Source organism: Teleopsis dalmanni, chromosome 1, assembly GCF_002237135.1.
Source record: "Teleopsis dalmanni isolate 2A chromosome 1, ASM223713v2, whole genome shotgun sequence".
Classification (NCBI taxonomy): Eukaryota; Metazoa; Arthropoda; class Insecta; order Diptera; family Diopsidae; genus Teleopsis; species Teleopsis dalmanni.
This window is the reverse complement of record NC_051846.1, coordinates 145,009,579-145,037,494: the sequence shown is the minus strand read 5'-3', so window position 1 is coordinate 145,037,494 and position 27,916 is coordinate 145,009,579. Positions and strand designations below refer to the sequence as shown.

At 29.4% G+C, this 27,916-nt stretch overlaps 3 protein-coding genes across 7 annotated transcripts; all 3 read left to right on the top strand.

Annotated features, from left to right (window-relative positions):
- Positions 1 to 1,972: 1,972 nt before the first annotated feature.
- Positions 1,973 to 4,570, top strand: LOC119669205 (protein HGH1 homolog). Its single transcript, XM_038079026.1, has 6 exons — positions 1,973 to 2,149; positions 2,342 to 2,526; positions 2,584 to 2,803; positions 2,861 to 3,144; positions 3,205 to 3,422; positions 4,237 to 4,570. Exons 1-6 carry the CDS (start codon positions 2,065 to 2,067, stop codon positions 4,343 to 4,345), a joined length of 1,101 nt encoding a protein of 366 aa, XP_037934954.1. The 5' UTR covers positions 1,973 to 2,064; the 3' UTR covers positions 4,346 to 4,570.
- A 1,411-nt stretch (positions 4,571 to 5,981) lies between these two features.
- LOC119669204 (DNA replication licensing factor Mcm6) lies at positions 5,982 to 8,943 on the top strand. The gene is made up of 4 exons (XM_038079025.1): positions 5,982 to 6,214; positions 6,278 to 6,421; positions 6,481 to 7,367; positions 7,433 to 8,943. Exons 1-4 carry the CDS (start codon positions 6,123 to 6,125, stop codon positions 8,770 to 8,772), a joined length of 2,463 nt encoding a protein of 820 aa, XP_037934953.1. The 5' UTR covers positions 5,982 to 6,122; the 3' UTR covers positions 8,773 to 8,943.
- A 5,956-nt stretch (positions 8,944 to 14,899) lies between these two features.
- Positions 14,900 to 23,883, top strand: LOC119669203. 5 transcript variants are annotated; one of them, XM_038079023.1, is made up of 8 exons: positions 14,900 to 15,033; positions 20,294 to 20,353; positions 21,635 to 21,799; positions 21,863 to 22,919; positions 22,996 to 23,310; positions 23,456 to 23,499; positions 23,557 to 23,663; positions 23,723 to 23,883. In XM_038079023.1, exons 3-5 carry the CDS (start codon positions 21,647 to 21,649, stop codon positions 23,031 to 23,033), a joined length of 1,248 nt encoding a protein of 415 aa, XP_037934951.1. In that variant the 5' UTR covers positions 14,900 to 15,033; positions 20,294 to 20,353; positions 21,635 to 21,646; the 3' UTR covers positions 23,034 to 23,310; positions 23,456 to 23,499; positions 23,557 to 23,663; positions 23,723 to 23,883. The 5 variants fall into 5 exon arrangements, with proteins under 5 accessions (XP_037934951.1, XP_037934950.1, XP_037934952.1 ...); XM_038079022.1 differs by lacking the exon at positions 14,900 to 15,033 and adding an exon at positions 15,366 to 15,524; XM_038079024.1 differs by lacking the exon at positions 14,900 to 15,033 and adding an exon at positions 16,440 to 16,529.
- Positions 23,884 to 27,916: the final 4,033 nt, after the last annotated feature.

The following is a 27,916-nucleotide window of genomic DNA, read 5'->3' as shown; positions in this document are numbered from 1 at the left end:
TACAGTGTCTAGGCAAAGATTCTAGGACAAATTTTTATTTTCCATTTCTGGAAATACTCCAGAATGAGGTTTATATGCTCTTGAAATGTGTTCGTTATGTTGAGAGCACAATTACCTGAGTATAGCATACACGTATCGTCAGCATATAACGCCAAAGTAGAGGGACCTAACATTAGAATATCAGATATATAAATGTTGTAGAGAATGGGGGAAAGTGGCGATCCCTGAGGAACCCCTGCTTCTATAGATCGGACTGACGAGAAAGCACTGTTAAAATTAAAGTTTTTATGCTATTTATCATAAAAGATCTAAATTAAAATAGAAAAGGAGGTAATGGTATGGAATCCTCTTTTGAATATCGTCAAATTTTGTTTAATATGACTTCAAAATTTAATCATTTCAACAAAATACCAGAATCAATCATATATTAAAATTAAATTATAGTCTGGTTTATAGTAGTTATATATATATAATTGTATACGTCACCTAACATGTGAAGTCGTTTTAACAAATGATTTAAGTTAATATTAAAAATAATGATCTCTACATACAAAAATTAGTACAATCCATTGTTCATATATAGTATATGCTTTTCATTAGAAAATTTTTTAGTGCTATAGTAAAGTACTTTGATGCATTGTTTGTTTATTACGAATATAGTAATTTTTATTATTATGTATAAAATAAGAAAAAGTATTGAGTTTAAAAAAGCGATTTACATATTTAATATTTTGTGTATATGGCAGTATAAAAATGTGATGAAAAAACTCTTCAGAAGTTATAAAGCCTTTTGCTGAAAATTACGGCGAAATAAATTTAAATCTTAAACCTATATATGTAGTTTGATATCTATAAAGCCATTAAAGGTATAACAAAAATATTGTAGTAGTTGAAAAATAAATAGTAATGATCACTTTTTGCTATTTTCTTCATTAAAAAAATTAAATGAATTATTTTTTATTAAATAATTATAAAAAATCCTGTATAACTTTATACAAATTTTACTTTATTTTTTTATTTAAGCTTTCTTTAAAATTAGATTTTAAAGAAGAAAATCTAATTTGCTCCAAGAAAAAAGCATCCTCATCCTACAATTTCTGTTAAGAATTTAATTTATTTCATTTCAAAAAAATATTCGATAGCATTCCCATCTCACTTGGCTTGGTCACTGCGATATCATACTGACAAATTTATCTATAAAGCTTTTACTTCATATTCTAAGAAATTATAGTTCGTCTTCGCGTGTTGCATCCTGTCTAATGCTGATTGATCTCTTACTTTTAACACCTCTTCCTTTTTTCCAACAGTGGGCGTTTCTCCAAAATTGTAGCTATCAACCGTTTACCTAAGTTCCAGCTTCAAATTTGAATTCTCACTAAAATTTAGGTTATCAAGCTATTCTTTGAATTCTATATCTACTTTTTAGATAGTTGTGGTCTCACTGACATATACCTATTCCTCTGCGATTCCTCATAGGGATAGAGTTTTTATTTCCTTAATAGGTTATTCCTTTAATTATGTTGTTTTGAATTAAAAATTTCGGGTGTTCCCCTCTTTTGATTAACATCACTGGTTTAGTAAATATTCTATGTCTGGCCAAAGTTATCTAATGTGCGCAGCGTCTTTAGTGCTCACTTGCGAAAGTAATTGTTTGAAATATAAATAAATTTTTAGGTTTGTGTATTTGCTAAAAGTCACTAAGTGGACAATAACAACATCGGTATTATTTGTAATATATTAATACAAAACATTGTTAATATTAATGAATTTATAAAGTAAATTAATGGTGGATAAAGTGAAATATAATAGAACATGGAAAGATATAGCAATATAATGAATTTATAATTTTTTTTACTCTGATTACATATTAATATACTAAAAAGAAGTTAATAACACACGAAGCACGCAACGAAAACAATTTGCGCAGCCCATTTCATGTCCATTCGTTCCTTTTGCTAATACGTTTTCTGTTTACCAATTTTGAAAACATGTGTGTTTGAATGAAAACAAATCTTTTAATGTGTGCAGTCATTTAATATTTTCTATAAAACTTTAACAAACGGAATGGATGATTTAAGAGAATTAGTGCAATTTATGCAACCAAGCCAGCGTTTGGATCTGAAGTCAGTAGCCACAGCAAATGTGCTTTGTAAGTAAAGTAAATCAAACACTCACCTGCTGCGTACCAATATTGACCACACCAAGCAAATATTTTTAAAAATATTAATAAATGATTATTGTTTATAGTACTTATGTATTAAACTGCACATAGATGTCACTGTGACTACAGTCCAAAAATTCAATAAATTCACAATTAATTAATAACCACATTTATTATTAGGTTTAACCGGTTCTGATGAAGGTAAAGCCGCAATAGTGGAGTGTGAGGATATCATTGCAGCACTGATAAGACTAACTTGTGATGAAAATCTCTCAGTGGCAAAGGATGCAGTATTGAGTCTGATTAATTTAACAGCTGAAGAATTTGGCGCTGTCAAAGTACTTGAAACCTCCAAAAATGTACAGGTAATTCCTTTATCCACATAACTCCAGTCATGTCTATTAACCCTAAGCAATTCTAAGGATCGACCACTTATACAAATTGCCGTCAAGCACATAACAGATGAGAATTCAGAATTTGCAGATGCTTGGGCAATGGTGCTTTGCAATATGTCACGTGTTGAACGTCTGGTGAATGACATGCTGGATGAAATGGAAAAAGACGAGAATATATTTTTCAAACTTGGAAAATCATTTTCCAAGCTAAACTACAACAAAAAGAACTCCAAACTGCATTATTTGGGTAACAAATTGAAACCTAATTTTGAACAAATTCCAACTACAAACCTTTTTATTTTAGGTCCATTATTCTGCAATTTAACGCAAAGCAGTCGTGGTCGTGAGCTATTCTGTAATTCCAGATATGATCTCTTCGATAAAGTGCTGCCATTTATATGTTATCCAGAATCTGTAGTACGCAGAGGTGGCATTATTGGTGTGGTAAAGAACATTTGCTTTGATCCTGTTTACCACACTTTAATACTAACTGATAAGGACGACGTGTTGCATAGCATCTTAAATCCTCTTTGCGGACCTGAAGAGTTTACAGAGGAAGAAAATGAACAGTTGCCCATTGAGTTGCAAGTAAGTCAATGTATATTATTTTTAGTCGTTATAAATGTCTGTAATGCTGTTTGTATTTAGTATTTGCCTGAAGATAAAGCTCGTGAAGTGGATCCAGATTTGAGAAAAATGTTATTGGAATCGCTACTACAGCTGTGTGCTACTAAACGCTACCGAGAGTTGCTGCGTTCGAAAGGTGTTTACTTTATTCTACGCGAGTACCACAAATGGGAAGCCAAAGTCGGCAAAGACAGCGAATGTCTGCTGGCCTGCGAAAATGTTGTTGATATACTCATTAAGTAAGTTTTTAAGAAAATTATATTTATCGAGAGATATATCTCATTTAACGATGCAATACATTCTATTGTATATATAAGAGGAAAATAATTCTATATAGACCGCCTATGGATTAGTTGCTTTTATTTAAAGATGTTGTTGTTGCATTGAGGAAACTTCATTCCACTAATCTGGGGAGAGAGATGTGAACAGATAGGCTTAATACTTAGCTTAATATCGATCTAGGTTCATCTAAGCCAGAAAGCAGGGGCGTAAATTAGGGAGGTAGGATGTCGTTGCTGAACCGGATAAAGATCTATATAGCAAATAGGATAAAAAGAATTACCAATAGGAATACATGGGTTAGGATATGATTAGTGGAACCTCCATGTAATTTGGTTGTTTAGATAATTTCAAAAGTCGTCTGTATCATTTAATTTATTTTTTTTATTTTTGGGAATTTTGTAAAGCTTCAAAATCAGTTCGTCATTCGAATTACGAAGAATTATACCCATGCTCTTTGCTCAGTGTGAACATCTGTACAATAGATTAAAATTTAATAATTCTTTGGTTTTCTTTTGACAGAAGCCAGAGACATAGTCACTTATCTCTGTACATGCCTGGCTATTAAGCAAAAAGTGATACGAATTGTCGATTTCGGTCTCTCTTAAATTAGTCATATTCTTCATTTTTGATGGATTGATTGCTCTATTAGTGCCTGTGAGTTGTTTGTTAGTCCCCAATAAAGACCCAAATTTTGTTAGTTTATCAATAAGTAAAATAATTAAGATTTCAGTTTTTATGATATTAACATAACTTATGCATTTTATATTACAGAAAAGAAGAAGAAATTGGTCTGGACAACTATAAAGAAGTGGCCGTTCCAAATGATGTTGCTGAGAAATTCGTAAAAGACGATTCAGAATATTTGAAAAATCTAATATAAATTAAATAGTTATATATTAATATATAGATAATTAAATCGAACTTGTGGGGAACTTGATTTATATATGGAATTTAATATTTCCATTGACTAAAAGTAGACTGGCGCTACTAATCTGTCAAAGAAGAAAATAAGAAAATATTTACGATCCATTTTTTCAAACCTTGAAACTGATGTACAATAGTTAATTGTAATTTAACTGCTTTAAATAAATTAGTTAATAATTAAACAAAAATTCTTAATAATTGTATTTTTTAATATAAGTCGGATAAGAATATGATGTATAGAAATTTTTTTATATAATTTTTATCTTCCACAATTATAGTTCAATAAAAGTTGACCCATTCTAATGTATGTAAGTAAAATTAATTTTACATTAATGTTCAATCATAATTTAAGAATATTATATTAACAATTACAGTAGTCTGAGGATCTATATAGCAGTAGACATGAAAGATATCTACGTATTCGCATATACCAAATACGAATACATAGCTTAGAGTATGAATTAGGTAGAAGATAGTGAGAAAGAGAAAAAAGATGATTTGAGATAAGAGAAGCATAAGGGTGGATGTGTTTTAATTGAAATTTCCTTTGTTGAAGCGGAGAAACCCTGACATTATGTTCTAGCCAGAAAGGAATAGGGTGAACTCGCAAATCATTTCCTTAGCAACCTAAGAATAAAGCAATGCATTCAGACGCTTTCGATTTTTTTATAACATATCGAGAGATTTATTCATTTTTACCATAAGAAAGTAATAGCCTCCCTCTATTTTTCGGAATAACTATGTTCCAACAAAAGTATGTTCGAATTTAATGGTGTTGATGAATGCCTCTTAATACGCAGTTAGCTATATAATTGTCCGCCAAATCTTCAACTACATAGCACCTTTCATTCAACTTGACATTAACTGTCAATCAATTCCACCTCCCTTTCTTTTTCGTCAAATGTTATTTATAGTCGTAACTATAGAAGAGAATAGCCTCTATAGTCGTATAGTCATATAGTTTTCAGCACATTTTATTTCAGGGAACAATTATTGAAAATTTTTGTAATTCATTCTTAAAATGTAGTATCAGTGGATTAAGGTTACACATTTCAGCTTTCAATATATTTCAAATATCAAAAAAATATGATTTCTTTTGGGTAGAGCATTTTTTTACAATTTAGTAACTATTGAAAGAGGGCTTCATTTTTCATTGTATTTATACTGATTTTGAGGTTAAGGGAACTATTATGACTGTTTCAGATAATGTATTAAAATATTCTGTAGTACTTCTAATGTTGTATATACCTACAATATACACAACAATGTATATATTACTTGTCAATGCAATAAATGTATATAGTTTTCAAACAAAATAACTATATAAAATATAGGTATATAATAAATATATATAAATATAAATATATAAAATATATATGAAAAAAATAATTGTATCCTATTTCTAAAAATATCGTTATAACATACACAAAGTATAACATACATTATATATTACATAATATACACAAATTTAAAAACGCAAGATTTAACATGTAATTCATATATTCTAAATTTTTGTAAAACTTTTTGCTCCGTACCGTACTTTACAGTACAAAACAAAATAACCAGCGAAATTACGCGCCAAATTTACATCAACTGTCAAATTTGTTAGCATTTGTTGGGATTTTGGTGGCATATTACAGCGTGTGTTGCTTGTGTTAAGTTGTTTGAGATTATAATTCAAATATTTTTGATTTCTGCGTATAAATATTTATAAAATACATTAATTTCACACAATGGATGTAGCTGATCAACAAATTGGTCAACTGCGCGTAAAGGATGACATAGGAATACGTTGTCAAAAGCTGTTTCAGGATTTCTTGGATGAGTATGTGCTGAAATGCTATACCTTTGTATAAAATCTTTAATTATTCATATGTACATTTTACAGATTTAAAGAAGATGGTGAGATTAAATATCTTTCACCAGCTAAAGAATTAGAGCAGCCTGATCGTTACACTCTGGAAGTGAGTTTCGACGATATTGAAAAGTATAATCAAAACTTGGCAACAACTATAATTGAAGAGTACTACCGGTAAGACTACGTTTTCTATTAAAATTACTTATCTTAACAAACTATTCGTATTATTTTAGTATATACCCATTCCTATGTAAAGCAGTGGAAAACTATGTTAAAGATAATTCAGGCTTGAAAACTGAAAAGGATTGTTATGTGTCATTTACAGAAGTGCCAACCCGTCATAAAGTGCGCGATTTGACTACATCGAAAATTGGTACCCTTATTCGTATATCTGGTCAAGTAGTGCGCACACATCCTGTTCATCCTGAACTTGTGACAGGCACATTTATTTGTTTGGACTGTCAAACGGAGATACGAAATGTGGAACAACAGTTCAAATTTACAAATCCAACCATTTGCCGCAATCCAGTATGCGCCAATCGGCGGCGCTTTATGTTGGATGTGGAGAAGTCACTTTTTGTAGATTTTCAAAAAATACGCATACAAGAGACACAGGCTGAACTGCCGCGTGGTTGTATACCGCGTTCTGTGGAAATTATTTTACGTTCCGAATTGGTTGAAACCGTGCAGGCAGGTGATCGTTATGATTTTACTGGGACACTAATTGTGGTTCCAGATATTTCAGTGCTGAACATGCCTGGTGCAAAGGCAGATCAAAGTTCACGCCACAAACGTGGCGAAGGACCTGAAGGTGTGACAGGCCTAAAAGCTTTAGGTTCACGTGATCTTAATTATCGTATGGCGTTTCTAGCCTGTAGCGTACAAGCTACCACCGCACGTTTTGGTGGCACGGATCTTCCAATGTCAGAGGTAACTGCTGAAGATATGAAAAAGCAAATGACTGATGCGGAATGGAATAAAGTTTATGAGATGTCAAAAGATCGTAATCTTTATAATAATCTTATAAATAGTTTATTTCCTTCTATCTATGGAAATGATGAAGTGAAGCGCGGTATTTTACTACAATTGTTTGGTGGAGTTGCTAAAACTACACATGAAAGTAATTACTCTATATTTTTAATTTTCCGATAATATTATTAAATATTGTTTTTGTATTTTTTTTAGAAACATCCTTGCGTGGTGACGTTAACGTTTGTATTGTTGGCGATCCAAGTACAGCGAAGTCTCAATTCCTAAAGCAAGTTGCAGATTTTTCACCGCGTGCTGTGTACACATCGGGCAAGGCATCATCGGCAGCAGGTCTGACAGCTGCTGTAGTACGTGACGAAGAAAGTTTTGATTTTGTCATAGAAGCCGGCGCGCTTATGTTGGCTGATAATGGCATATGTTGTATTGATGAATTCGACAAAATGGATCCACGGGATCAAGTCGCTATACATGAAGCGATGGAACAACAGACGATATCGTTAGCCAAAGCTGGCGTACGTGCCACACTAAATGCACGCACTTCTATACTTGCAGCAGCTAACCCAATCAATGGTCGGTACGATCGCTCAAAAAGCTTGCAACAAAATATACAACTGTCGGCACCAATTATGTCCCGTTTTGATTTGTTCTTCATATTGGTAGACGAGTGTAATGAAGTAGTCGATTATGCCATTGCAAGAAAAATTGTTGATTTACATTCTAATGTTGAGGATAATGTGGAACGTGCTTATACACGTGAAGAAGTTTTACGGTATATAACATTTGCACGTCAGTTCAAGCCTATTATCACTGAAGATGCTTGCCAGCTGTTAGTAGAGAACTATGGACATCTGCGCCAACGCGATACTGGTATTGCAGGTCGCAGCACTTGGCGTATTACTGTGCGGCAGTTGGAATCGATGATACGCTTGAGTGAAGCAATGGCTAAGCTAGAGTGTATGAGCGAGGTTTTGGATCGCCATGTTAGAGAAGCTTTCCGTTTGTTAAATAAATCTATAATACGCGTGGAACAACCTGATATACATTTAGATGATGATGATGTGGATGAAGCTTTTACTGGTGATGTGGATATGGAAAATAATGGTGGTGTGGCGAACGGTGCTGGTGACGCTGACGGAGAAAATGGACATGATGGCATTCAAAAGAAAAAAATGACGTTATCATTCGAAGATTATAAAAATCTTTCAACGATGCTGGTTTTGCATATGCGCGGTGAAGAAGCACGCGCTGAAGCTGAAAGCTCTGATTCAGGTATGAAGCGCAGTGATGTTGTTACGTGGTATTTGGAGCAAGTGGCAGATCAAATTGAATCGGAAGAAGAACTTATTTCACGTAAGAATCTTATCGAAAAAGTCATCGACCGTTTGATTTACACAGACCAAGTTATAATTCCTCTTCAAACCGGAGAACTTAAACAGCCTGGCAGAAGTCCACGACGTCGAACAAGTACAGATGAAGCAGCAGAAGCGGAGGACGATCCTGTACTAGTAGTACATCCAAATTATATTGTAGAATAATTTTATAATTGTTTTGTTTAAGTTTGTAGTTTTAATTTTATTTTGAATCCACAATTCTACGAATTGTTCATATTCTTATAATTTTTTTTATTGATACTGTATTTACTTCAATACTTCAAGGCGATATGAGTAGTCGCCTAATGTATTTCTCTTATTATATACAATATTAACTCTTTCTAAAGCAATATTTTCCAAATAAATGCAGAAATAGTATTGCTAAATAAATATTTTAGTTCTTAAAATTCATTTTCTATAATTCATTTTTGGTAGAGAGAATTTCTATTAACTATAATAATCACATCCGTCATAACTGATGTTAAATTGTAACTTTTATAATCCATTTCTGAACCCACGAGCCAAAATACTATATGCGGGGACTAGAAATAGGTTAAAGTTAGGAATGAGAAGAGGAGAAAGTAAAATGTCCCATAATTCTCAATTTTTAAGTTAATTAGGTCATCAAAATTTGATGATCTTTAATTTATTGAAAATCATTTGAGATAAGAAGATTTTGTCTTGGTTAATTATGGAAATTTAGTTTCTGTATTTATTTTTTTAAGTGATTTAGTGTTGTTTTAAAATAGTTTTTTTCAATATTTGATTCTTGAAATTTAAATTTATTTTTTATCGGAATTGTATTTTTCGGTGTTATTTTTAAGGATTATGTTGTTTTATACTTTTATGAATATTGGATAGGCTTAGTTTCAATTTATTTTTTAACTGAATTATGGTTGGGTGGTCTATTTAAAGTGTATGTTGTTTATTCAAAATTTTTATGTTATGGATGATAAAAGTCAATCAACGCAATTATGATCTGGGACTTATTTTTTTAAGTGTACTGTGGTATTAAAAATTTTTTATATCGATGCTAACGCATAAAGGTTTAGTTGCATACACAGAACTATTAATGAACTGTTTAAAAGTGATAAGATACGACTTAAATATAATACTAAGGACTGAATGGATGAAAGATAACCTTTATATCAATTGAGTCAATTAAAAACTTCTCATTTATGTCAATTGTGTGAATCAAATGGTATCTCTTACTCTGACTACTTAATCCCCTCAAAGAAACAAAATTTTATTAAGTCAATTTTATATTCTGGCCATTTGATGTGAAGTATATTTGATTTGGTACATCATAACAGTCGAAATTATCTCATCCTTCTTTTTGTATATGTTTCCATTGACGGTAAATGTAATGTCATTTTTTTTATTCAAAAAATACAGTTCATCTACGCACGCTACCATAAATCACATTAAATGTAACTCGATCAGATTTATGATCACACCCAGAAATTAATAAATAGGGAACGGCAACAATTTTTTGACAGAAATCATAAATATTTTGATGTAATTTTCAAACGATTTTGCCACCAAATTTACTCATTGTATTCTTGTTTTGAGTAACCATTTATTTAGTAATATATTAAGATAAAAGGAATGGTTTAAATCTAGTCATAGGCCTAAGAAAAGGCCTAATTATGGAGGTCACTTAACAGATAAGACTATTTTTTCTGTAGACTTTATGATTTCTTACGAAGTAATTGAACTATATTACCAATTGATTTAATATTACACCGGTTTTCTACTGTTAGTGAATTATAGATAGTTGGGGTCTGAAAAGTTAACACTGCTCATATCAAAAAAATATGATGCTATAAGAAGAAATTTAAATTTATACCAGAATTCAAACTAAATTGTCGATTTTTCAAAATACCCCACGTATTATGGGGTGGAAGAAGACTACCCATTTAGTTAGAATATAAAGAATAATAGAATATATAATAATAATAATAGAATAATGAAACTGAAAAAAATACATAATTTATTTCACTTCAGTATTGCAAAGTTTGATATACATATGTTTAGAAAAGTTTTTCAAAAGTACAGATCCAAAACAACAAAAATTGAGTAATCCGTTTCTACAGAAGTGTATACCTAATATATGGTTAATTGAATAATATTGACTATGTACCGAGATTGCACAAAGATAACTGTCTTTTATAATCTAAGGTGGAGCATTAATACACATATCATCATTGATTTAAACTTGCAATTGTACCCTTAGGTGCACAAGCAACACAACTAATACAATTAATACTTTCGGGGATTGATATTCACACTCAAGAGTATTAAAGAAAGATTAAGGAAATACACATTAAAATTTAATAAGAACATTTTCTTAAATTTTTATATTATTTTCTTAAAAGTTAAATTTTAAAACACTTGAAACACTAAATAACGAAAATCGGACCGAATAAATATCTGATTCGAAGTATTGGTTATAGTACTTCCTTTCTTAGTACAAATAATTATTCATTTAAGACATGTTTTTATCCATTTAAGACATGTTAATACTTGAAAAACAGCAACCATCGTCATAATCCCATAACTGGAAAAAAATCTTCTACTAAAATTGGGGGCTAACTAATCGCAGCAAAAATCGTTGGAAGTTGATCTATTCATGATTTAAAGTATAGACAATATTCAATACAGATGCGTAGTCGAAACAATCCAATCCGTATTAACTAACCGCAAAATAAAAGCATGTGTTTGACATAACTAAGGCATTTGACACTACTTTGCATATGGAGCAACTTCCTGAAACAAAGAAAATTCTGTCATAATGCTACCTTCATTTATCATCACTGTTTGATATTAACACTTCTGATGTACCAAATATGATGTCGACAAGACCAATTCTATTCACAGACGATATTTATATATTCTTCTCAGAAATAAAAGCATATTGAATTACAGACAAATTATGGAGTCATATAGACCAATAAGTCAATTGGAAAATTTGGAAAATATATAGAGAAAATAGAAACAATCTTCAATGCACATTAAAGTCTATAAATATCAAGAAAACTCAAAACTGAATGGAACATTACTGTTCAATGTTTTGATTCAAAACTGAAGAACTGCTTTGCGTGGAAGGCACACATCTAAGAGTAAAATGCTAAATGCACTAATATACTATGTACGCTGCATTCACTAATATAATCTATACAAGTTTGTATTAAAAATTCGAATTCTACTGTACAAAAGAATCATTAGGCCAAACCTAATATATTATTTATATCATACAAATAAAAATAATAAACCCTACTTGGTATATAAGATATGCGACGCTTCACTGAGAAAAGGGTTGCAACAGTTAACTGGCTGAATTTAACACCAAACTAGATCGAGATATGTTAAAATCCAACGACATTAAAAAGATATATAACATAGCACTACGCAGACTTATTATAAATCAATTAAATTTTTAACTGAATGGAACAACAAAATCATCTCATATATCCAGTGAGACACTATTAGATCCATCAATAAAATAAAGTAGAGGTGCCATTTGACATCAACTCTAATAGTTCATTCATAATTTATTAAGTAGTTTTTATTTAGCCATTCAGAACTTGACATATATGATTAAAAAAATTTTATAAATTCCATATAGTTCATAGACATCAATGGGTTGTACACAGGCAACAGACGAAAACGTATTTGCTTTAATACTACTACGACAAACTATAGGAGTATGAGCAGACTTGTCATACTAACCTAACAGCATAGGTGAAGATATGGAATAACGATATTGGACACTTGAAAAACTTGAATTGTTATGAGGGCAGATGATTATGAGATAGGTAGGAAACATTTGAAGCTAAAGTATGTTTCGTGATGTTATTTATGTATTTATTTAATATAAGATAAAATTTTGATGTTTTGGGGCCCATTTTATAAATAATAATATGATTTATAATAATTCTACAAAGTAAGTTTAAAACAATATTTAAGGAGATAAACTTAAAAATATTCGAATAAAATTCTTTACATAGTAGGTATATATATAAAGACTTAATATAAAGTATATCTATAATTAGCAATTACTTCTATGTCTGTTTTAATTAAAAAAGTAATAATAATTCAAACCGGTTAAATAATCTCAAAGCTCAGAAAAGTAATCATCCGTAATATACAACATATTATTGCATTGTTATAAGTTCATAATACTAAGTATATTATTTGATTAGGCCTAACCACAGTGGTAATTGGAGAGAATGATATAATTAATTAAAATTAATATTATTCGTAAATTACTTGATTTATTTTTAAACAAAATGTAAGTTATTTATTCACTAAAATTATTTATACACCTGTACGAATATATTTACATTTGTTCATTTTCACTTCTCTTTCAATGATAGGTGATCTCAAGACAGTTACCCTAAATTTCTGGCATAGAAACAAATACTTCAATGTTTCTTAAGGTAAGCCTAAGCGGTTCAGTTTCTTTCCGCCTTTAAGTGTGAGTATGTGTATCAGATGAAGTTTTATTGTGCTATAACCTTGCTTATCGGAAATTGAACTTTCAAAAGGTGTGTTAAAAAATTTATTATTTTTTTATAGACAATTTTATTCATGCAAAAATGAAGTACAAAAACTAGGTAATATTCACGATCAGAAATTCATAATTAACTTTTATTGAAGCATAAAATTTTTTTTAAGTAAAAAATACAATAGCTTCACGATGCTTTAATAAAAATTTAATTAGAATAACTTTAACGGATTTAGAGTCAAGCATCAAAAAAAAAACTGCTACATTTCAATTATTTTATCGACTCATAGCAGGTCCGTTAGTATCAATTTTGCCATAAGAAATTATGTTTATATAGGTATTCTACGAAGACGAGTTTTATTTATTTTTCTATTTAAATCTTAGTACTAACATCCATTTCGCATGAAAAATGGATTCCGTATAGAAAAATTTTACAATATCATACAAATATTTTCTATATGGAGTTTAATATCACATAGAATACCTTTATGTGTTTCTGAACAATAAACTAGTAGGGAATCGCTATATTGAAGAAAGAACGCAAAATGCTATTAAAGAAGTATACCTACTTCAGTTAAAAGCTTAAAAGTGTTATTCAGCGATTATCTTTAACATTAATGCCATCCATAGCCATCCTTAGACCAGGGAATCGACATATTTAGGTCAATGGAAAAGATACAGCATATTCGCTTAAAACTATTCTAAAAACTTCTCTTGAAATGATACTTAACATGCTTAGTATGATCGGACCACACTTGTAATGAAATCTCCGGGAACATTGCTTGTTCTTAGAGTCCGTGGACGTGGCTTAAATGGTAGGTCTGTAGCTAATGCAGATTAGATGCCTTTGCAATTAAAGTGGAAGAGAAGATTTTGCACATAAATTATAGACCATGGGACTTATTATAATTACTCAGGTTTCAGAAAGCTAATCAAGTTGTTTAACCATCACAGTATTTTTCAATATCAGCGGTGATTACCAGCATTAAAACAAAAAGCATATTTTTGCTTCACATCTACATATAACGATCTTCGTCAGTAAAAGAAGCGGTTGGTGTGCTCAAAAACCATGTTCTTAAGGTGTCTAAAGCAGAATGGAAGAAAATCTATGACCAATGAATCAAAAGCATGCTAAAATGTATAGACTTTAAGGGAAAATATTTTAAATAACAATAAAGCTACTTTATTATTTTATCTATCTTTTTGTAAGGATTTGTAATATACAACTTTTATTATCACATGTACAAGATAGTAAAATATATATATTTAAGTAATGTTTGGTAATGTTTAGCAATTTTCATCAGTCTTTGAATAATATTCTTCTTCTTCTTCTTCTTGAGTTAGTGCTATTACGCACTTTTACTCTATAATGGCTGGGGGGCTTATCTCTACCCCACACTAGGCTTTAACTAGGCTAAAAAAAAACATATCATTTATTTGTCTTTTAGTTGATGACGGACCTTAAATCAGCATATCTTCCTGAGAGTCCAGATACAGATATAGTTCTCTGAAAAATATAGAACTATATCTGTATCTATATCTGTATCTATAATTTATTTTGCTTCCTAAATAAGAAACAGCAAAACAGTATTAGGTAGTCAAAAGCATTGCAGTGTAGCCTTCAGGTTAGACTGGATTTCTTTATTTGCCTTCTCTGGTAATAAGACGTTTCAATATCTTATTTTAAATTGATCGCATTAAATTGTTTTAAATGTCAATGTTTTTTTTTTAATATGTCATTAATATTTAAAAATATTTCTCATATACTCTGTTATACGTTAATTAGCAATTACCAATTTTTACAGAATTTGTTTGAATGTGAAGCGGTGAACTGTAAATAGTAATATACTTTAAATAAAAGATATATTCGGTGTAATTTGTTTTCAGTTCTAATATTTGGACCATATCCTTATTTGGTGAGTTATTTTTTAGATTCTAGTACTGTTAACAATATTGTTAGTAATTATATAGTAATATAGTCATCTTGATCAAAATGAGAATTGTTCTTTAACCATGAAAGAAGTCTAAAGAAGTATAAAGAATGCTTTCAAAAATCTATGTTTATATTGAAAATTTGTAGTCTTAAGATCTAAGTAATATGGTCCAAGCAATGTATACCATATCTCATAGTATAAAACATCATTTTTTAAACGTTTTACATTGATTTAAATGTCAATTTCATTTAGAAATTTGATATTAACATTTTATAGAAAAATTTTCATAAACCTATTTGTATATTCGTCTTCGATATTGTAAGGAATACTTGTAATTTTAAAAGAGTTTATAGTTCTCCAAAATTACTTTTGAATATGAATCTGTGAACTGTAATTAATTACTTGCATTAAATTATAGATACATGTTTTGCACTTTATTATCATTGTTTATATTTGGAAAACATCCTTGTGTGGTAAGTACTATAGATAAACTATATTTAACGACTCATTCCGGTTAGCAACATTAATACAAGAATTAATAGTATATATTTCTATACTACATTATCAGTAAATTGCCCGTTCTCGGCGGAGAATATCAGTAAGGTAGAATATTCTTAGGCGTAATTGTTTGATTGCTGTTGAACAGTTCTAATTAAAATAAGGGTCCAATTTTTATTTTAGTATTCGAAAAAAATATTCGAAAAAAAATTAGAGTAGTGCAGATTAAAATTAGTCCAAACTACAGCTATCATCTAATTTACCGAAAGATTATTTGTAAAGTCCATTCATTGAACCAAAAATTTCGTTAAATCCAATGAATATATTAAACAAGAAATATAGCCTTTAGTGGTAAAGCATTTTTGTACACCCCATTTTGTATTTTGGAGAGGGCAAAGGACCTAGCAGTCCGGTTCTTTATACTTAGTTAAAAGTATTCAAAAAAAAAAATTGATTTGATGCTATCTGTTGTTTTTTTTTTTGATTGATTTCTCTGATGGGAAGCATAAAATCAGGATTTCAATATATCGTGGATTACGTTCTATAACCTATTGTTCAGAGCCTTGCGTATTCAATAGTATTTCTGTGGAATATTTGAGCTGTTCAAAGGTATTAAGATATTTCGTTTTCTTTTATTGTGGAAAATTCAAAAAGTCATTGACTATATTCTATATAATAAATATTGCATCCAAATAGTCAGTGACAGAATTTTATCGTTTCGTTATATGGAACGGCTGATGTATATAGGTACAGCTTCTCGTAATATTTTGTTTTTCACTACATTCTAAAATTTATTGAATTACTGAATTGATTTCAATGTCACTTTCATATAGAATTTTGATAATATTTTATTAAAAAATTTTTAAATATATATTTGCATTTGATTCCGTAAAGTTTACTAAAAATTTTAAAAGTGCTTGCATTTTCACAAAAGTAGATATAAATTTGAAATGGATATTTAGTAAACGGATATTTGACTGGTAAGTCCTATAGATGAATTATATTTTAATTCTGACTAAAGTAAGGCTAGAAGTTCCTATTCTCTCTGTAGACGTTTTAACAAAATTGTTGTAAGGACTTTTGGTTTATTATATTAAATATCATATCATATACAAACGATTCACATATATATCGAAAAGGATTTTCAAAGCATTGCTTATACGAGTATCACTATATCTATTATCTATATTTCTTTGATTTCTAAATTTGCAAAATATTTCTATTCTTTCTTTTAAATAAAAAGCAATAAAAAAGTTTAATAATGGTTCCAAAATTCTGTATAATTTTTCAAATTTGTTAGGGTAGCCTGCAGGTTAGAATAGGTTAAACCAATATATATCTTTTAGAAAAAAAATGTGCCATATACATATTCATTACTGAAATTCTTAATTTGGTAGTAATTTTTGAGTATAAAATACATAGCATTTTATTATCATTGCGAACATTTAGAATATATTCCCTTTTGATAAGCTCCATAGATAATTGTTGTATATATAATATTATTATATATTTACCAACATTGTAATATTTTAAATTAAAGTTTTTAGTATATAACGATTGCTTTTATTTCGCTATAAACTTTTCAGAAGCTTTCTGATTATTTGATTGTTCCTTAATAGTTCCTGTTTACAGAATGGTGTCGAAATTCTATGTACGACTAATCTTAACATTTTCTTTTGTGATATCACATCGTGAGAATAGAATCAGTATTGTTTGTATTATAAATAATGAGATTGCAACTTTGTTTGTGGTGGTACTGAATAAGCAGTACCTAGCATACATAATCATACCTTACGATATTTACTTAGCAAGATTAACTGTTCATTTGGAAAGCTACTTTAACCCATTTAACCTATACACAAGATTTGTTTTTTGTTTTAATTGCATAATTATTTTAATATTCTTATATATTTTTAAATTGTAATTGTTGTTTATAATATTAAAAATGGGAATATAGAAAGTCTTGATTCTGTTTTTATTAACTATTAATTCTTAATATAATATCTATATATGTATAATGTAGGTATATACAATATAAATAGATAGATTTATGTACATAAATATTTATTTAATTCTTCTTGATTCTTCTCCTTGAGTTAGTGCTATTACGCACTTTTACTCTATAATGGTTGGGGGCTTGTCTCTATCCCATTATTTTAATAAAATATAGTATTATTTAATAAATATAATATATCCTTGATATATTATGCAGACATTATCATATCTGTATACATTTTTGGTTATCAGAATCGTCTAATTTAAATCCCTTTCAGCTTCATACTACTAAATTTTGATTTTTGCTGCTAATATTCACCAACAAAAGTATGAGTAATAGCTTTTATGTTAATAATTAAATCGAAAAATAATCTTTAATTTGAAATTTGAAATTCATATAAATAAATTTCTTTTCATAATTAAAAATACTATTAAAATTACTTTCATAAAATGTGTAAATAATTAAATATTTATGGATGATTATCGCTTACCTGAAATAAAAAATAAATGTTATTAATGATATAAAATTTTATTCATATATGTTATATGTTAATTACAACCGCAAAAATAATATATATACCAGTTTTTTAACTACAATATTTAAACACTATATATATTTCATATATTTAAATATATATATGTAGATATTTTTATATTAATACTTTTTGAAGCTAAAGATGTTTTTTGTTACTGCATCTTCATTGTCACTGAGGGAAACAATGTAGGCTCTATAGAGTATAAATATTCCTGATCAGAACGATGATTTGAGTTCATTTAGTGCTGTCTGTCTATGTTTCTATTTCATTCTAAACTACACCAATAGGTATTTAATACATTGAATAGTCTTAGACTACATTCTCCGTTTTTAAGGTATTTGAATACATACTTGCAAACGTACTTTTAGGGAGTAGACCTCGATCATTTGTTGAATTCATCAAAATCGATGTTCTGTACGCTGTAGCTGCTAAATAAACTGAACAATAGGATATGAGTTATCCGCATTTTTAATAAAGATTTTCAAATAAAACTTGGTACATACTGTGTTTATATTCATATAAAAGAATATATAAAATATTATTCATATCGGTTTAGACTTATATAGTTAACTTATGGGCACATGTGTTTGTTACAAAAACTTTTTTGCTTGCTAAGGTATGTGTTTTAAAAAATACAAGCCAGAATAGCATTCAGTAATCTTCATAGTGTGTGGAATTCAAATGAAATATATGTATACTCATACAGAAATCCATGTTTATAGTGCCTGTGAATAATCCATTTTTTATTGTATGGATCAGAAACTTGGTTGGTCAAAAGTAAAATACAAAGAAAAAGCTAAAGCTTTACCAACTGCAGTCTGCGTAATATTTTGAGAATTTGGTGGACACGTAGAATTTCAAAATGGAAAACCGTACAAAGACAGACTTCAATGGAACCCCCAAAGGCAACAGATACATAGGAAAATCATGTGACAACAGGAAAAAAACGATGATTCATTTAAAGATAACCGGCAAATCTTTAAATGAATTACGTTATATTGCTAGAGATAGAAATAATTGGAGATTCTATGCCACAAGTCTATGCTCCTCATGGAGTACGGTCAGTGCAGCCTCTAGCTTAAAGTTCGTCCAACTCATATATATGTATATCATTTCGTCTTTTTTTTGCTTTCTAAATTTATCACGTTGAATTGACTTGAACGTCAGTTTCAATTTCAAAATTTGATATTAACATTTTATTAAATACTATTTTTTTTATATTCATCTCAGATTGTACTTGAAATTTTAAAAGTGATTGTAATTTAATAAAGGTGATTTTAAATGCTGAACAGATATTTGGTATATATCCTTGATTGGTGAGTTCTATAGATAATTGTTTTTCATTTTCGATTTGTGTCTCATGCGGAGTCCTCAATTTTATTTGTAGATATTATAAAGAATCTTAGTCTATAATATTTAATATCACAAACAAACCTTAAGTCCACCTCAGGACGCACAGGAAGATATGCTGATCTACGGTTCGTCATCAGTTAGAAAATAAATAAATGATAGTGTGGGGCAGGGATAAGCCCTCCGCCACAATAGAGTAAAAGTGCGCAATAGCACTAACTCAAATCACAACAACAATATCACAATCATATATGGTATATGTTATTATATGATATTAAATATATTCATTATTTATGAGAATAAAAGAATTGCTTTCAGGCCGGCATTTAATTTTTAATAGCCTTTTGTATTCCTTAATATGGCAGGCATGATTGTTTCATTGTACCTTTAGAAGGATGGTGCTCCAGCCTCCATTTTAGACTGTGTCTAAGCAATATATATTTTTTCTGGTAATCAAAAACAGTTTTTTCATATTTTGTTTTTAAATTGATTGCATTAAATTGATTTAAATGTCAATATCTTTAAAAATTTGACGTTCTATTTTTGGCATTTAAGAAAGAAAAATTGTATTCATATTTATTTCTGAAACTGTAAAGTGAGTTGTATTTTTCGATTGTAAAAATCGTTGCAGTTTTTATCATTCTGACGTTTTATTTGGAATATATTCTTGTTGGGTAAGTTTCATAGATAATTTTAATTCCTTTTTATTGGTGGTCTTTACATTTCCTGATTAAACTATTCTATAAATAGTAGTTATTTAAACCACAACTATGTAATAAGATATAATAGACTTAATACGATTTGTTTTGTGTTATATAAAAATATTACTTTAATGTTTAAATACATTATCTCATTTTGTACAGAATTTGGGACTTACAATAGAACAAATTTTTGACTGTCACTTTCTCTATACGAACGGACGTGTAAGTTTTAAAATATTTTATTTTTTTATATATTTTAATTTTTTACAGGCTTTGCTGTTACTATTCATTATTTTATTTATATTTATTATTTCAATATTTTTATATTGAATATACTATAACATCAAAGAGTTTTAAAAAAGTATTTACTAGATATGCTACACCCATGGTCTTAGTTAAAAATATATATTTCACTAGCAAATTGTAATTAAATGAATAATCAATCGACATAACTATAACATCGACATAACTACCATATAACAAAAATTATAGATCTGAGCCATCTAAATTACTGACAACTATTGAGTCATTGACTATTGACAACTATTGAGTGTCATTTTTTATTATCTTTATGACTCTCCCTAATTACACAATTCCGAGAATTCCTTCACTGTTATCTCTTCTCATATTTCGATTTTACTCTTTCACGATATTTCATTTAGAACCTGTAAACACTTTTAGTATTTATGTACAGTGATGAGATCATCCAAGCTATTATGATAATTCAAAAAAAACCAAGTGCTAGATTTTCCTAAATTATAGCTTTAGTTTAACCAGATTGTGTATCTGGACCTTTGTAATTTAATAACATATAATAAATATAAGTTTTCGAAAGTCTAGATTTCTTCAAACCCTGCTTTAATATTCTATTTAATTGTAATAAAATAGGATACCATATAAAAATTTAATAGTGTTTGATTTTATCCTTATCTACTAAGAAATAATGTCCAAAAATGTCTCAGTAAATAAGCCAAACTGCAAGTTCTCATAAAAGTTAAGGTATTCGTTGAATTATTCGATAAATACATATGGATTTAATATATTCTTTTTTACTTACTGCTGTCCTTTTACCCTAGTGGAGCACAGGGAATATATCTATAAGTGGATATTAATGAATAATATTATTAATTTTATTTGAAACCCAAATATTCTCGGTTTAATATATTAACCAATAAACCTTCAATGCGTTATTTCAATTAATTTTATAACTGAAACCTATATCTGGCAAAGTTTCTTTCAAAATTAATTAATGATTAATTTTGATTTTAATATTTTTAATTTTTTAATTTTTTTAAATTATTATGTATGGAAATATGTAATAGATTACATACAATATCTACGAGCTCTAGATATTTATAACTTAGACTTCCCTGCTTAACTACAAAAATGGAATAATTTATTGAAATTAACTTTCCCCATATATGCAACAAATATTTTTTTATTTATATTTATATACATAGGTATATCCATTCTAATATGATACTAATTATATTTATTTTTCAGTGACAAGTCACTATGGACGAAAATAGTGACAGCTTTTTGTATCGGTTTTTTTTCGATGTCAATCGTGAACCAAACGTAATTGATTATGTATTTAGGTCAATATGCATAATAATTATTCTGCTAGTGATCAAAAAAATGTTAAGTGTGAAAATGGATGAACCTAATGTAAGATTCAAATACTTCGAAAGACAAATTTTATTAAGTTTTAAAAAAAAATTTTTTTTACAGTTTGTGAAAGAAAGACAAAATTTAAATCGACAGAAGGCTTCCTTGCAAGTCACTGCAGAGGCCATTCGCACCTTATACATGATGCGAGGAATGCAGGATAACAGATTTAAACGAAAAGAAAATGAAAATTTGGAAAATAGTACATATGATCCAAAAAGTGAAAGAAACACAAACATTTTTCAGAATAAACGAAAATCGTCTACTTCTGTAATAGGAGAAGAAGATTTAGATGGAAATGAGACTGGATTTGTTATAACTAAAAACATTCCTTTAAATGAAACTAATAAGGCTGCTGTAAGATCGATGAACATAATTGGAAAAAAAGTGGACAAGTTCAAGGTTATTACGCCAAGGGATGTTGTGAGTCTTGATGTTGAAGAAATGCCTGGCATAAAAAGTCAATTTAAAGCATCAGGACCAGAACCAATGATTAATGCTTCAAAATCGTCCAGTCGTGCATCAGTAAAAAGCCAGTGTGGTGAAACCAAAAGTACTTCCAGTTACTTATTAAAAGATAGTGATAGCATGAAATCCATGAACCGAAGTATAAGTAGTGCGTCATTGAAAAGCAATTTTGGCAATCGATGTTCTAAAGATGACACAAGTCTGAATAGTGCAAAATTTGATGGAATGTCTTCTGTATCTAGTCAGTTAACTTTAGGTGGAAAAACTAAAAGCAGTTTATATTACTCCACAAAGAGCAACGCCTCTCTGCGAAATACCACTGAACATTATTTAAGTTCACCATCGAAAAATAATTTAAATTTGTCTAAACACTCGCTTGGTTCGCATCAAAAGTTACCTGAATTGAAGAAATCTCAATCGAGTTTGACATTGAGTTCATATATGCAAAATAATGATTCTAGTCCTCGGTCTAGAATCAATACAAGCGCCGTAAGTTGTGCTGATCAAAGCAAAGCTGAATTGATGAGCACTCCTCCAAGAAAATTTGTGCGTCCTGCTTCACGTATTCCAACACTTTCCAAAGTGGAAAATATTAGAAAGACTCCACTAAGCAGTGCTGGACGGACCCCTCCAAGAAAGGTTACAACTAAACGTAATATAATTAATTACTTGTGTAGAATAATATTTTTAATTTTTACCTAATTATGAATTATATTTTTTATTTTCAGAAAATATAAATAAAGGTCCTTCAAAGGGCCGCAAGTAAAAATAATAATCTTCATCAAAACTTAAACAAAAAACAAAAAACAAAAAAAAAATGTATATAGTAGTATTAAGAAATTTGCATAATATCATAGTTTATCCATTGGTCCATAGTCCATTGTCCATAAAATTGTATTTATTGTCTTACTTTTATCTTAACTTTTAAATGTTTATGTTAAATTTTTGTATTTAAATAGTTAATAAGTAGTTATTAGTTTAATTAATGACGGCATAGAAACAGACGTCATTAAGACAACGCTGCGTTTCCATTGGTACATAAGGTGAGCTTTAAATTAGTTTAAAAACTATTATCTCTTACTTCTAATAAGTACATATAACGTCTTTTAATACTAAAACATTCATAAAAACATTTTCAATATATATTATATCCATTTCAAATCCAAATCAATATAATTCTATTTTAAGGTCTCTCCAAATTACATCACAAAAACTGAAATTTTCAAAAACTGGTAAAAACATCACATAATTAACAATATAAACACACGATAAGTTAATACATGTTTAAGGCCCGCCTCATTACAACCAATAGAAGTAACGAATAAATACATATCGATGTACCAGGTTAATTAAAAGGATCCATACATACAATTATAATGACGCTAATTTATATCTGGTAAGTGTTTATTTGTTTTGGCTTTTTAATATAAAATTTTAAATAATCCACTCGTTTAGTAAATATTTGTGCTCCGAACCATGCCAATATTATCAAGATGGCGATGCATTCCACCATTAACTCCAATAGGGCTTTATGCAGATCTCAAAACCAATATATTTTGATATAAATTTTGCAGAGCTAACATTAAAGAACATATATTTTGTATATATTATTTACTTTTCAACATTTCTTTAAAATTTTATGTCAAAGTCATTTACGAACCTCAAATTTATGTGAAATTCTTTAATGAAATCGAAATTAATTAAATGTAAAACAAAACTCAAATGTTTACTATATGTACATTGTGACCGAAAAGTTTCCGGTCATAAATAAATAAAACGCAAAATTCTTAATCTTCATCAATATTTATTTTATCTCCTTCAAAATATGCTCCATTAGAAGCGATACACAAATGCCAACGTTTCTTCCAATCATCAAAACATTTTTTATAGGCGCTTTCCGGTATGGCTTTGAGTTCCCTCTGCGAATTCTGTTTTACGTCTTCTATGGATTCAAAACGCGTTCCTCTGAGTGGTAATTTGAGGTTGGGAAACAGGAAAAAGTCACACGGTGCAAGATCAGGTGAATACGGTGGCTGTTCGATGGTATTTATTGAATGTTTGGCCTTAAAATCGTTGATAATGTTGAACAAATTGAGGTGAATCGGAACAAGCCGGGCGTTGACACGTCGCATACACAAATTGTCCACCAAAATCAAACGAGCCATCTCACGACCGATGCCTAGCTCTCGTGCTATCTCTCTAACACTCACATGAGGATTTTTGAACACGATTTCCTTTGCCTTTTCAATGTTTTCGTCGGTGGTAGAGGTCGAAGGTCGTCCAGAACGCGGCATGTCTTCGACGGTCGTACGACAGTCCTGAAAGGCTTTGTACCACTCATAAACTTGAGTTTTCGATAAAACTGATTCCCCATAAGCCTTTTGTAGCATTCGCAACGATTCTGCACACGAAATTTCGTTCGAAAAACAAAATTTGATGCAAACTCTTTGTTCAATATTTTTTTCCATTGTTTTTTTCGCAACGCACTACTGAGGTGAACTGGTTTCAACAGCTGCCGTAAACGAACTGTCTGACAGATCGCGCTCATTTTTGGCATAGTAATTAAGGACAGTGCTGCCAAACTACATAAACTTAAAATATCGAAAAATATACAGCGCGCGAATTTTAAATGAGAACCTCCGAAAACCTTTCGGTCACAATGTATAAATAGGTTACTAGAAATTAACATAGATTATTGTATTATGCTGAAACCTTCCTTTACTAAAACTGTTTACTTAGTTTTTCAGTTAATAGAGTGGGATTTTCTACATAACATATATGTTTTAGGAACCATATTAGCTAGGTTCTTAGTAATTCATTTCTCTTCACTAGGTATAAAGATATTTACTTGAAACCGTAATTATATATATTATATATTATCTTACACATGAAGATAATACCAACACTGCGTTATTAAATCTCAGAACGCTTACAGGCTCCTCGGAGAAGGATACAGATCTGAGGTCAATTATTGCTTAGTCTAATGAAGTGATAAACAATAATCCAGTCAAGGCGTAAAGAGGGATTTTAAAAATACCTCGAGTTAAGAAAGAGTAAAAGTGCACAAGTGCACTGGCTCATAGAAATAAATAAATAATGATTTTTTTTACTGGTATATAGCCATAAGGGATTAAAAATTTTGTATATGCATAATGTGCCCTTCTTCGATAAAGGAATAAATCAGACCCTTGCTTGTTATAATTTAGAAAAAATACAGTATCAAGAATTATACATTTAGGATCAACATGTGGACTTTTTAAAAAAATTAACAAATCGTAAAGTGAACTTAGTTTCTTGTATATATATTATTTTATGTTTTATAAAATAACGGGGTTGTGTTCCGATTTGGTAGCAATATTTTAGTGATATCTATCACATGTTTAAGTTTAATGATTGGTTTGGTTTGCTTATAAGCGTTTTTTAAATTTTGAACTTTTATTACAAAAGGAACGCCGATTAATTTCAGCGATAAGAAGAGGTATATATTACTTTCCGCTTGGTGGAAATTGATTACATCCATAATATACTGTATGGAATTTAGTCTGTTGGTGTAAAAGGCTATACGTTTTTGAAAATGACGAAGAAGTGAAACAAACTCTCGATTTTGAACGCTATAGCCACATGATTGCTAATAATTTTTGGCGCGAAATTGATAACATGTAGCGCAAGAAATTTTCCGGGCAAAGTTCAAAGTTTTGGTGATAACAATGGCTACTAAGATCATGCGACGCTTCAAAAATGAGTATTTAACATTCGTTCAGTTATAGTCGAGCAATTTCCAGCTTTATGTCGACAAGTTATCGAAAATTGCCATAAAAGAATCCAATACTTTACGGAGTACTGTGGGAAGATCATTTAAATAGTGTATTTCATTCTTAATGACAAGGTTCATGCAATTTCTAATTTTTAAGTTACCTTTATATTGGCAATTTTGTATTGGCAAGTAATATTTGTTTAATTTCTTCCAGGTTTTCATTATTAAGGATCGTTTTTTGCTACTCAGATCTAGTGTCATTTCGACGCTGCTAGAAGCATTTTTATAAATTTTTATAAAAATTTAATTATAAAAATTAATTTATAAAAATTTAATTATAAAAATATTTTTATAAAAATTTATTTATAAAAATTTATATTTATATTTATTCATGTTTTATGTTTTTATTATTTTATTATTATTTATATTATTAATATATTATTTTTATATATATTTTATTTTTATTATTATTTATTAACTAATGGCTTTGCTGGCTAGCATTTAACATTTTGAAGGGTTACTGCTCTTACTTTTAATGAAATTTTCTGATTTGCTGAGTTACTACTAACTGATAATCAACTCTTAATAGTACAACCAATACACAAAAAAAACTTAAATAAGCAATATACTATGCGTACAATTTTGATTAGTATTAGTGTGATTAGTGTGATTTGATTAGTGTGATTAATTCACACTTTTTATCTATCAAGGTTTAGAAAAATCTTCATAATTTACAGATGAAATAAATTAAAATTTTCTAAATTAACAGAACTGTACATTTACATTAAAGTCACATACAAAATCCAACCTATTTTAATCAAGATAAGTACTAAGGCTTTCAAGTTTTGTCAATATTGGCAGAATCTTTATTAACTATGAAGCATAGAAATTTGATCTCTGTATGCCTCTGTAAATAGTTTTATTTCAATTGGGTATTTTAAAGACCTTCATGATTAGATTATATCGCCAAAGATGAGTATCAGCTGTGAAAAACACTAACACCTTTTAATGAGTGGAGAACTGTATATTCGGATTGTTCTGTTTTCAGTATTCAGAGACTCCTTCAATATAAAAGATCACAACGAGCGCAAAGATCTGTAATGTTCCATTATATAAGTTTATTTCTTCAATATATAAACAAAATATGTTTTCTTTCTCAAGCTAACACGCACGTGAAATATTATTGCAAAGTCTTGAACATGTTTGACCTTGTATCAGAAAGTACTAACGATCCATCTCTAGTATAGATCGCTAGATGGATCGCAATTGTTGAACAAATTTGCTTTTTATTATTATTTGCATGTACATAGTCATTATACTCCTTACTCCTTAGTATTGTGTTACAAACATTATATTAAATTTAAATACCATCCTCTCCACTCCGAAATAAACCAAAATGTGTGAAAACGCGGATTAGAATTAAAATTGTGCCAAAATTTGAAGCGCGTGAGTTTTTACGTTGAAATCAACGCAACGCCATGTAAAACTTCAAGGTTTTCGTTTGGCGATACCAACGAAGTTCAGATACTTTCATATGGCTAATTATTTTTTATTTCAATTAAACTATGTCGGTGTATAATAATTTATCTTTTGTTATTTGGCTAAATTATCGCTAATTTTTATTTGAAATTTTGGCTATTGAAAGTTTAAATTAGTTTTGCTTGTGTGGGATGTTTTTGCCTGAATTTTAAACGATTATTCACTCCGAAGTGTTAAATTTTTAAAGTTGTTAATAATCAACGTGAGTATTTTTCAATAATTTTATAATTATATTTTTTTTTTAGAAAAGTAATTATTTCGTCAACGAAAATTAAAAACACCCAATTGATAGAATCCATTAGATTGTATCGACCCGCGTACATGCGCTTGTTCAAATGCGAGTGCCAGTATCGGTA

Coding starts and splice junctions, on each gene's coding strand:
- LOC119669204 (XM_038079025.1), top strand. CDS start 6,123: ATGGATGTAGCTGATCAACAAATTGGTCAACTGCGCGTAAAGGATGAC. Junction 6,215..6,277: donor TTTCAGGATTTCTTGGATGA/GTATGTGCTGAA, acceptor TACATTTTACAG/ATTTAAAGAAGATGGTGAGA. Junction 7,368..7,432: donor TGCTAAAACTACACATGAAA/GTAATTACTCTA, acceptor TATTTTTTTTAG/AAACATCCTTGCGTGGTGAC.
- LOC119669205 (XM_038079026.1), top strand. CDS start 2,065: ATGGATGATTTAAGAGAATTAGTGCAATTTATGCAACCAAGCCAGCGT. Junction 2,150..2,341: donor AGCCACAGCAAATGTGCTTT/GTAAGTAAAGTA, acceptor ATTTATTATTAG/GTTTAACCGGTTCTGATGAA. Junction 3,145..3,204: donor AGTTGCCCATTGAGTTGCAA/GTAAGTCAATGT, acceptor GTTTGTATTTAG/TATTTGCCTGAAGATAAAGC.
- LOC119669203 (XM_038079023.1), top strand. CDS start 21,647: ATGGACGAAAATAGTGACAGCTTTTTGTATCGGTTTTTTTTCGATGTC. Junction 21,800..21,862: donor TGAAAATGGATGAACCTAAT/GTAAGATTCAAA, acceptor TTTTTTTTACAG/TTTGTGAAAGAAAGACAAAA. Junction 22,920..22,995: donor AAGAAAGGTTACAACTAAAC/GTAATATAATTA, acceptor TTTTATTTTCAG/AAAATATAAATAAAGGTCCT.